Source organism: Egretta garzetta, unplaced genomic scaffold (assembly GCF_000687185.1).
Source record: "Egretta garzetta isolate BGI_Z169 unplaced genomic scaffold, ASM68718v1 scaffold265, whole genome shotgun sequence".
Classification (NCBI taxonomy): domain Eukaryota; kingdom Metazoa; phylum Chordata; class Aves; order Pelecaniformes; family Ardeidae; genus Egretta; species Egretta garzetta.
The window spans coordinates 451,058-462,951 of NW_009259789.1; the positions used below are offsets into that span (position 1 = coordinate 451,058).

The 11,894-nt window shown below is 44.1% G+C and overlaps 1 protein-coding gene across 6 annotated transcripts in view; it reads right to left on the minus strand.

The window, feature by feature from the left end:
* Positions 1–11,894, minus strand: part of SLC4A11 (solute carrier family 4 member 11) — a 100,306-nt gene that overhangs the window by 6,913 nt on the left and 81,499 nt on the right. For all 6 annotated transcript variants that reach the window (XM_009639560.2, XM_035895052.1, XM_035895055.1 and 3 more), the window contains 4 exons: positions 10,642–10,810; positions 7,741–7,914; positions 2,914–3,109; positions 603–772 (listed from right to left, as the gene is read on the minus strand). In XM_009639560.2, coding sequence (XP_009637855.1) covers positions 603–772; positions 2,914–3,109; positions 7,741–7,914; positions 10,642–10,810 — 709 coding nt within the window. The remainder of the gene's footprint in view (positions 1–602; positions 773–2,913; positions 3,110–7,740; positions 7,915–10,641; positions 10,811–11,894) is intronic.

Genomic DNA, 11,894 nt, shown 5'->3' on the forward strand with positions numbered 1-11,894 from the left:
TTAAATTTCTCAATGTTTCTCTCCCAAGACTGCAAGACATCGTGGGGTCCTCCCAGTTTTAAAGATACATTTTAAGACTAAATGTGGCCAGTTTGACCTGACTGATCATTGGCAATGGCATTCTGCAGTGCAGGAGATCTGCAAGGTCACCACAACACTGGATAAGAGATAAGGATTCCTCTTAGGAAATGTTTCTAGCTCTGCTCTGAGCACAGGCCTTAGGAAATCAAATTGCAAAGTAGTAAGTGGCATTACCAAATAGCTAGAGGGAAGGCTCAGACTACAGCTTCTCAGGAAGATCAGGCATCTCACAGGCACTGCAGCAAGAGACTTATTTGCCTCTCTGCTGGCTGGAAGAAGGGTACCTGCCAGCCCAGAACCCTCTGCACAACACCCAGCATCAGTCAAGTCACAGGCTGTCAGCACTATTCCTCCTCACACCCAAGAAGCTGGTGAAGAAGAGGTCACCATCACCCACTGCCAGGATTTGGCTACTCAGCATAAGTACCGGCTGCCCTTCTAGACAACTCAGACTTCTCACAGTCCAAGCCTGAAGACAAAAGGCAGGGGAGACAGGGAAAAAAGGCAGCCAAGCTTCGTACCTGATTGGGATCATCCCTATCATGATGAGCGGGAAGATCATCTTCATGTATGGCAACGGTGACATACCGAAACCACAGAGGATGAGGAGCTGCAGGACCTGCAAGCCTGTGAAATAGTGGATCTTCCTCTGGGGCACTCTGCGGATGTAATGTGTCGGAGGATAAGCAGTCTGGGAAGAGAAGAATTACGTGTTAGGCGTGCAGAGACCTGGGCTTGAGACTGCAGAAGGTGGCACAGGCTTTTGAACAGAAGGGTTTCAAGGAAGTCATCAATTTACACACAGAGTGCATCAGCATGAGAGTCCTTAACAGGTTTAACAGCTGAACACAGGATTTCTAGGGTTAAAGCAAGTGCCTTAAACCACAGCACTGGCAGCAACACACAGAAGATGACTGGGCACTAGAAACCTGGAGAAGAAAAGACAAACCACACAGCTAAGATTGCCTTTGGGAGCATCTGGAGTGCAATAAAATATCTTGATAAGTACAGTAATGAGATTCCCCTGAGTAGGATTATCAGGGCTTTGCAGCAACATGTGAAGTGCCTGTGGGGGTGTGCAGGGGGGTGATGGTAAGCAGATGCATTTAGGTGTCATTACTGCTGGATGGCTGCTCCACCTGAAACCCAGCTCCTCATTATTTTATAGCCTTCTGTTCTCTGCTGATCCAACTCCACACTTGACCCTGGTGGTCCCATTTCTTGGCTGAACCCCAGTAGGGGAAGACCAGGAGATGAGATTGGGGAGGTGCAAGAACTCAGACTGCAGTGATTTTCTCAACTCATAAGCTATTCATTCTTTGAGAAAGAAGGGAAAAAAAAGTGACATTAATAGGCTAAATATCACTCGTGGTTTCTTTTGACAGTTACTTGCTCATGTCTGAGCACAGGCTTTGACTCACTGTCTATACATCAATGAAGAGCATGAGCGACTGTCTGCTGGCACCGATACAGACTCAATGGATTTCAGATTGTGCCATGACTCACTAAAAGGTTTCCAGAAAAGGGAGATCTCCATATTTGATAATACTTTTTAATTTTCCAAACCAAAGCTTGGAAAATTCCACGCATAAATTTGTACTAAACCCAGAAGTAATATTCCACGTACATCAGTAACTATTCAATCCTCGTTCAAAAATTGACATGACAAATGTAATCTTTACCCGGATTTCAGTTTTAACCTCTGGGATGTAATATTAGAGATCAAGATAGATTAGCAGAGATGCAGAGCCAAATGTGGGGCTTACCAAGCCCTTGACCCTTGTTACATAAGAGAAGGTGAGCTGGAGACTCGCTGTTGCTCCCAGGTACCATTGACACTGCGAGCTCTTGTAATGGAGATGGCTTGAAAACAGATCTTCCAGATTGGGTTTCGTCACACATCAGAAGGGTTTCAATAATGCAAGTAATATAATTATGACCTTAAAATCCTACCTCGTGGTATTTCACACAAGTCAACATAACAGTGCAAAGTAAAGCAAAAAGTTACCTGTTCTGAGACTTTGTTGGGGAAATCAACGATCACTATTTACTGACATTACACATATACTTTTAAATATTTTTTTTTAAATTTTAAAATGCATATACACTGCAGCTGACAGCCCACAGTGGTTCTTTAAACCTTACAAGCACTCTACATTCACTGAGCAACAGTTTGTGCAACTGGTTTTTAGAAAGGCATGGTCTGAATGTATTTTTGCTTTGCACTCTACACAGTTTAGGGGGTGTCTTCACTGGTAGCAGCTATCCTGGCTCCATTCACACAGTCATTTTTGCCTTCTGGAGATAATGGCTCCAGAGCAATTCTTAGAAGCCTGAGAAGAGGACTATATGCACAGCATTGCCCTGAATACAAAAGCTCAAACACTTTCGTGGCAGGGAAATGCAGAAACCAAACCAATTTATGCAGAATTTGAAAGACAGACAGCATGCAGTGCAATTCTATGAACAATCCAGCTACCACCTTTTTTTAACCCAACAATAACCATGCCACTTTTGTTGTTTGACACTGCGTTACTCTCCCACTCATTTGTCCGCTTTAATGGAAAAGACTTCTCTTGCTCATGTCTCAGTGGCACCCAGGCTAAACTAAAGGCCACCAAGTTTCACTCCCTCTTTGCAGAAAAAGGTGAAAGAGATATGGAAAGTGCAGGTTGGAGCTGGAAATCAGCCTCCTGAGAACATGAGTTTTGGGGGTAACCCCATTCCCAACACCGGCACCTTTCCATGTTAGCTCCTAGCACAGTTTGGCCTTAAGGTTGTAAATACAATTTCCTTCTCCGTTCTACCAGGCTGGTGCCCCAGCCTGCATACCTGTTCTTTGAGCAGGAGGGCCACCCTTTCAAAGAGCTGGTTTCCATCAATGGAGGTCAATGCAATGTAGAGGAAGAGGCCATAGAGGACCGGCTTTGGGATCCACTGGAGAGGGAAAGGAAGGAGCAGGAGCGAGAGGCCAACTAAGAAGTTTGCCACTAGACTTGTCAGCCGGGTCTCCTTCACGCTCACAATCCTGAAAACAAGAAAACAGGGATTAGGGGAGTAGGATAATATCCCAGTATTCATGTAAGCTTATCGCTGGGGCTCACTACTCCACGTAGGTGCAGGACACGTGCCCCTCGGGAAAGGGAAACTCATCTCCACTGCACTGAGATCAGCACTTCTGGCCCCGTGCTGACACTGAGAAGGCAGAGCTCTGCTGGATCCAAGCCAGGCACTTAATCCACAGCTCAAACAGAGCAGTTGGAAAGATGCCAAATTCCCCTTCTGCAAAGCTCCATAGATCCTATCCTGAACTAAATTGCCCTCTAAACTAATTCTGTTTAGCACATTACAAAAAAAAAAAGGCAAGAATCCTCTTTCTGGGCAGTAATCCTTTCCTCGATTTACCCAGTGCATATGCAATTGGCTTTTATCCAAAAGAAAACTCATTGACTTCTACAGGAACTAATGAACCTCTTGTAAAAAAAAAATTCTCTTGACTGCGAGTCAGCATTTTTGATGTATACGAGGATCTCCTTGTTTATATGGAAGGGAAAGCTGAGAGCACTATGCAGGGAGATAGAAATTTAATTCTGCTGTGGATAACAGCAAGTTGTGCTGCAAATTGCCTATTACCATGCAAAACATGTAATTAATTAATGCAAATTTTCCAGAGCTGACAGACCACAGATAGATTTTTCTTTTTTCAAGGGTAGAAAGGAAAGACTGACAGGAAAGCATGCAGCAACTTTCAAAGCCTACTTGGTGGGCAAGGGGAGGTTGCTTTGTTTTCTTTTCACTTCAGCTAAACCTGTGAGCACCTCCTCCTAGTTTGGAAAAAAAACCTACCAGGCAGAAAACCCTCATCTCTCAAGACTACTTATAAATAGAGAGAAAGGGATTTCTTAATGTAACTTTTTTGAGAAGATAAATCCACCAATTCAGTGGATAAGCTAGTGAGCAAATCCCCCTATTATCAGGAAAAATTCTTGACCATAGGCTGTTTTGGTGTCATCTAGTGGCCTCATATTCCAAATTAACCCTGTACACAAAATACTCTGAAGATTAACACAAGAGCTAGCCATGAGATCTAGCAAAACACATCTCCCTCTTTTACATATGCACTGCTGGGACTTTGCAATCCCTTCTGTCCTGAAGATTGCTTCCCAGTGAATTTTTTTCAATATTAAGTTTAAGAGTCTTGTTTATAGGTAAGGTCAGGTTGAACTTCAAATCTGTTTATATGTTCAAGAGCATTAATGAAGCTGTGGGGACAAAGGAGCCTTCCACACCTGTATTTAGAGAGAGCAGCCTAAGGCTTGCTCTCAGGATTTGGGTAACATGGCCAAATTAACACAAGTGGTCATGAGACCTAAGGAACAACAGATATCACAAACAGTACACAAAGTCCTGAGGACAACACTTGAATTCCTTGGTGAGCAGTGGGGCAGATCATACATATCGTCTAGGATTACCAAGAGATGATGCACAGAAGAGCCATAGGAGATGTTAACCACTAAGAAACCTCCCCCCACGCCCTCCCCCCGCCCCCCAGCTAGGCTTTAAACAGCAGAAACCACAGCTTTCCTCCTTCCAAACAGATTTTGCTCCGATCTTCTTGTAAGTCTCCTATATCAAGAGGTCCCTGCCAATGCCTAGAGAAGCCAAGGGAGAGGAGAGCACTTCTCTCCACTCAGCTGTCTGCAGACTGTTCTTGCCAGCTCTGGAATAACTGGGACATCACCTCAGTGGATACGTTTGGCACCCTTTTCACTGCCTCCAGGTCTGGATCACCATGGAACAGATGACAGAGATGGCAGAGCCAAGCAAGCTTAAAGTGCAACTGGGAGAGCTAATTCAGAGTAACTTGATAGTCCTATAAGGAGCGGTCAGACTACTTCAGAGCTACCAGAATCACTGCCAACCTCTCAAGTGTCCCAGCAAAGGAGCGAAAGGATGCACTGATTGATTTAACCTCATCCAGGCACAACAAGAGGAGTTCATCATTGGGCAAACTATGGAAGAAGCATTTCTGCTATTTCAGGTAAAGATCTAACCCACTGCTGGGGATGCTCGTGACCTGCACGCATCGGTCTGAGCATGCACAAGCCTGCTAGGTTCCTTGCAAATGAAGTCACGCAAACCAAAGAGCTCAGGATCACAATTAGATATGAAGCCACTGCATTTCAATCAGATACAAGAGTCTGCAAGTACAAGAACAGCTCAGAGTAGCAGCCCTTTGGTAATGGATTTTTGAAGTTCATGAAGTTTTCCGCCCGTCATCTCTTGGGGATGCAACAGTCACGGCACTGAAGAGTCTTTGATCACACACAAGATGTACTGCAACTACTACCGTCAGCTCCTGCTGATGTTAAAGTAGTTTGGAATTTCTTATCAGAACATAGCTAAAATTTCTCATAATTGACCAAACTTAGTACCTTTAAAGCTGAAGTTCCCAGCCTCAAATTGGTCTTTTGTCAATTCTAGCACCTTTCTTATTTCCAGGGAAAGGACATCAAGAAGTCACATTAAGTCAAGAATTCACTACTTCATAGCATTCAGAATCTGGCTTGGCCCTTGAGGAAACAGCTCTAGAAAGCCTGGGCTGCAATGGAAATGAAGTAATTAATGGAGATTAAAGAGCATAATCCAGGCTCATTTCCCCAGAATCCTTTAAGTGTGGCTAGCACGGGATTAGCCGTTCCCAACCTCCTCTGTATGAGTAATGAGAGCCTATTTGCAGATTGCCTTGTGGAACTCAAGTGGTTACTCTACAGGGGAGAAGAAAATTTTGCTTTCATTGTGACAGATCTTTATTCTTGTTGATATCATCACCCTCACCAAGAGCTTTGATTCGAGTGCAGGAAAGGAGCCTGCCAAGGGAGTCAGTGCTGAAAGAACTCTTGATTTTCTAACTGAGCTTCAGTACATTTCTTTTTCAGCAGAGCTGACTAAGAGAAAAAAAAATTACAACATCACTCAGAGCCTCCTGTTTACAGCTCGATGCTTTGCAGAGAACAAAAAGCTTCAGTCTCAAAGGGAGTTCAAATAACCAGGTTTCCCTTCTTCACTCCCAATACCCAGTTCACAGCATTCGTTTACGTACCAATTTGCCTCCAGCAGAGAAAGAGCAGTGCTCATCAAGAGCAGGGCATCCCTCAGCCCTTTCTAGGATAATCACTGGAGCCACATCTAGGTTAGCACAGCGGAAGAGGGCTCTCCCATGCTCTTTTAGAGCAGTTGGGTGGAGGAGCAGAGGATAAGGGCCAGAAGGAAGACTTTAATTCAGAAAGGGAACTGGACTTTGTCAGGGAGAAGCCAGAGTGCAAGAATAAAGACAGTGGGTGGCAAAACAGGAAAAAAGCCACCAGGTATTAAAACTGACATCAGAAGACACAGGAGGGAGGCTTGGCACGTGGGTTTCAAAGTGTAAGTCCTGCATCTCACAAAGAAATGGAGAGCTGAGTTATCCCAGAGCAGATCACAGGCACCAGGAGCAAGGGCATGGACTAAAACCCTACAGAACTCAAGTTACAAAGCTGCTTTTTTTCTGAAATAGGGTTTAGCATTTATTCAAGAGAGAGATAGTTGTGGGAACAACTAATACCAACATATACTAATGGGAATACAAGCCCAAGGGACTGATTTCCCAGGAAAGGTCTGTAGGAGCGTTGCAGGGAGCAGCAAGACTCATCAATTTCCAGATGTGGAAGGTGAAATCCGTCCATCGCTGACCCCAAAGGCAGATGTGCCAGGTTGGGCTGGACCAGCTGGCACCAAGAACAGTGTGAAAGCGAGACTGAAATTAAGACAGACCCACCCCATCCCCCAAAAAGTAAGTGACCACTTAGCCTCACTTTTGATAAGTGGCAGCTCTGAAAATGGAAACCAAGACAGGATAATTAAAACTAATGGCATGTGAGTGGAAATTACCACTTCTGAGGTAAAAGCACTCAACTGTAACATAGGGAGATCAAACAGACCAGATAATCTCTATTCTGGAGCAGGTTTCATAAGAATTAGGGGTTTAATTATTTTTTTTTTTTTAAATAGGTCTCCGATAAGAGTGTGTTGGACAACTCAAAACAGCAAAAAAGCTGGTTTTAAATAGAAAGCCATGACCCGGGCATGGCTTCACAGTTGCTTTTGCTTAAAAACAAGAGAATTTAATAAGCATCTTGCCTTCCCAAAACGTGGCAGAAGATGCTATGAGAGCTCTGAAATAATGCTGCATTTTTCCTACCCTTTGTAATAACCACCAGACAGGTTTCAGGCAATGAATCAGACTGAATTTTTTCTGGTGAAGACATCTGGAAACATCTGGCCAAAGCATCTCCTCAGCTTTCCACAAGGATAAACCTGGAAGAGGCCTTGTCCAACTCTTCCAGAGGACAATTTGCACCGGAGTGGGTGGAATCCCTGCGGGCCACTGCAAGTCACTGATGAGAGCATAAATTTGTGTGGTAAAGGGGGATGAAGTGGGGTCACAGGCCACACAGGCTGAGGTGGCTTCATTTGGTTCATCTCCCCTCCACCTTCATATCTTGTAGGTCTTCAAGACAACAGCTAACTCCCCAACTGTGTAACCCACTATACCCAACGGGTTAAGAAACCACAAATGAAATCAAAATTATCCAAGACAGCTCCACGGTTCCTACTTACGTCTCATAGATGTGTCCATTTTCAACTCTCTCCTCCACATAGGCCAGGGCACGGACGTGCATTGGGGAGTGAGGGAAGGCAGCATGGATCCACGGGAGGCCGAAGACTGACAGCCCCGTGTTAATCAACGCAACAAGAAGGAGGTCCCAGTGATAGGCTGTTCCCTTCACCAACCTGAAACGAGGTTTTTGTTGACAGCAGTTACATCCAGTGCAAACCGTAAGAGGCTGCTCTTGTTGAACCCGAGCTCAAATGCTAAACACCAAAGCACGCTTCCAATGCACAGAGCGATTTCACACTCCTCCTGCTTTACAACATGCATTTCATGAACACAAAAGGTAATGAAACTTGTTAGTTTGCTCCCAAAGCAGTCAAGAACACCACTGAGCACAAAGGCAACCCAAGAAAAAAACAGCCTGTAAAAATTTCATCAGCATTTTGCCTCTATATTTATTGTAGAGTCCACTCAAAATGTACACGTATATCTGCTAACAGAGTCCAAGTGGGGAGTGGTTAGAAATCTGGGCATGGGTTGCCAAACTACTGACACTGAAGTTTCCCACTCGTCTTGTTTTTAACCCTCATCTCCCTTCTTCCTCGTGGACAGAACACATGCTCAGTATGCTGCAGTAATCCCCTAATTATGTAATTGCTACTGCACGATAAGAAAATGGGACAGGAATTCATTAAGTTTCAGCTCCTCCTTAGTAGTCAACCAAGGAGATACGCTCCTAACTTTGGTGAATGCACGGTAGCCTCCCCATTTTGTTTGTCTGGGAAACTGGCAGCCTTCACCAAGGAAGAGTTCAGCTCTCAGACTTTGATACCTAACTTAAAGGTCTATAGCTGCGTTTCTGCCTGGCCATCAGAGCAGATTGCAGTTGTCACCCTGAGATAACACAAGGAATCAGTTGAATTGAAATACAGGCACCATCAACTGGAAAGGGAACACTATTTTTAGGTGTCTTAATGCCACCCAAGCAAGCTCTGTTCAATACCCAACCAGAGACTTGGAGTCATCCAAGATGCTCTAGGCCATGAGGTGCATGGAGCTAGTAGACACGACCCAGCAAATGAAGATCTATGCACAGTATTTTTCTCAGAGAGCAGCAGATGCCATTGTTTAGGCAGCAGCAATTTTGGGTGGGGTTCGGTTTGGGAACAAAAAGACTCGTCTCACTGGAAGGGCTCACCTCCATTGACTGAGGAGGCCACGGGGTGACTAGGTCAGGTAGATGTCTACACTGCAACGCCTCTGAAGCTGGAAGGTGCCGGCAGGAAGGGTGGGATTGTAAACACGCTTCCTGTGTTGGCTCACGCTTTGAAAGCACGGCCCCTGCTCATGTGCTGCTTTCTCAGAGCAAAAGGCATCTCCAGCATCCCCAGGGTTATCATTCAGTTGTCCTGCCTGCCCTTTCCAGAAGGCTTTTAAGTACAAAGGCCATACATCTAACAGCAGCATTATTTTAGTCCCCTTAGGACGCTGTTTGGTCTCAGCAGTCTTGTGGCACTGTGGGTGGTATACAGCTGCTTTGACCAATGGAGAGGCTCCACTGAGCTGGTCTAGCTCAACACACATACAAAGATCTAGATAACCTAGGGGTTATCTTCACACTGCCTGACCAGCCCAGTATTCCTTGGACTGTCCCATAGCTTGCTGTGCTTATTCTTTACCAACACACATCAGTGTACTTTCAGGCAAGCATCATCGTTTCCCTGTTTTTTCCACATGAGGAAATCACTAGATTTGGTAAGACACCAAACAGCACCTTCTCCATTTGGCTGGTATAGATGACAAGATTTTTATTCTGTGATGATACCACAAACAGAAGCAGTCAAGTCCTAATTTTTCAGTCTCTAAAAACCCATGCCCTGATACCTGATCAGCATAAGCTTAGCCCTGTAACAAGACATTATGAAAAACACTACGAAGAACTCTGAAGAATATTTTACATTCCTTAAAGGCACCCTAGTGGAAGACACAAAAAGTTTAGAAAAAACTCATATCAGGAAAGAGATGACCCACTTACATTACAGACTTATGCTATGCTTTACTTAAAGGGATATAAGAAAGATAAGAGGAAAAATCAAGTAGTCCAAGAAAACCAAATTAGTATAACTGAATCCGAGCTTGTCTTCTCTCCCACTCCAGCTACAACATGGAGAATGCTAATGTATGTCATGCAGGGAGAGAACCCTCCCACGCATCACATTAGCAAAAAATCCTCTGAGACATGGTGGTTTCCCGGGGAAAAACCAGCCATACACATTCATTCTTGGTATCATATCGGATTGCAGTTGGCACGAAAACATCAGAGGGAATATTTTAATGTTGCAACATCTCGACTCAAATTTGCACATAAATCAGACCTATCAGACATTAGACATACTGTTTTAAGTCACTTCCACCTTTTCAATTAGAAACTAACAGTTCCAAAAATGTTTTGTTTTTTTCCCCCCCCCCCGATGCTCAACTGCAGCATATCATGCTAGGATATTTGTGCTGGTCGTTGGCTTGTCATTTTCAAAAAAATTCTCTATATTGTAAGAGCAGTTCAAGCGTCCTTAGGGGTCAGACACTCCCTAAATACCTGGAGGTACATCCACAGACCTCAAACCATACAAAATACCTATGTAACATGCACATGTGGGCAAAGAAGAAACAGGCTGAAGTGAAGAACTCATTGATGCTTTTTATTTTTGACTCATTGCCACAACATCGGGTTTTAGGGATGGTGAGGAGTTAAGCAGTAGAGTTACTTTCATATGAGACAACAGAAGTTCTGAAGAACATGTCCTGAATATCTTTTCTGATATTCAGATGAGCTTTGGATAAGCAGTGCTGGGAAGAGATGCAGGGACATCCCTCCACAGAGGAAAACAGAGTACCAAAAGCATTACCTGTTCTCTGGTGCATTTGTGAGCGACGCCACAATGTTCTGCTCTATGAAGAAGAGCATTGACAGGAGGAACCCCAGCCCCATGGCGCTCATCACTGACCCAATGGAGAGGGACTGGACCGGGGCCAGCACGAACAAGCTCTCGGATGGGTTGTAGTTAAATTTGGACACTGGAAAGAGGAGGGGAATGATGTTAGGAGGCACCTTCTTGTCCAACCACCCACATGGATTCAAGTAATATTTCACCCGCACCATGAACAGTGGGGAAACAATGCAGCAAACTAGGCATGATGCTCTGGCATGTGAGAGCCAGAAGGCCATAGAAGATGGGCTCATCTGTCTGTTCTAGTTTATTTATCTCCATCCTCTCAGAACTTGGCTGCCATCCTGATTTGTCAGATTATTGCTAGTTCTAGTGAGGTACTACATATATTTGAGCAAAACAAAAGAGGGAAACTTGTTTTCCACACGTGACGAACTTTTTAGATTAGAAAACCTTATTTCTACCTAGCAGTATACTCCTGCTCAGCTGTACACACCTCCTGGCAGAGGTGGTTCCTTATATCCAACAGGCTGTGCAAGGCATTTTAGTATAAAATGCTCCTACTTTCCTGCCATTGGAAGAAATCCATGACTAGGGGTAAATCACACATGGCCACACATTTTACAATCCAACTGGATGGAATGACCATCACAGAAAAAACCCATTTCTTATTTGTTTCCATACATTTCCTCACATCACCCTCTCACGTCACTACAGGACAATGCAATTCCTGTCCCCATTATCGCTTCCTGATATGGAAAAGCTGATCTATTTGGCCAATGAATGGTGTCTCATTTTTAGATTTCCTTGTGTAACTTAGAACTGTCCAGATGCTCTGCACCGTGTCACCTAAATTAGGAAAACGTAAACTGGAGACAAAGAGGACAGACTGGGATCATCAACTCTACGTCTGTATGACTGGCAACAACCCTTCCTGCCTGGTAATTACTCTGCTCTTTGTTCTTTGCCAGAAATTGTTGATCCTTTTTCTGGTAAGAGAACATACTTTAAGTTACGTTGAAATTAAAAGGCACGTGGGATTGATTTATTTACAGAAAAAAAAACTTTACTTTGATTGGGGTTTGAAATCTAATATTGAGGAAATCTGAGTTCTTGGGATGGGGGAAGACACACATAGTATTTGTGAAATTATAAGAACTTCGTTATTTTTTAGCAAAACCTTCCTGGAATTTCATTTCTCTCTTCCCTAC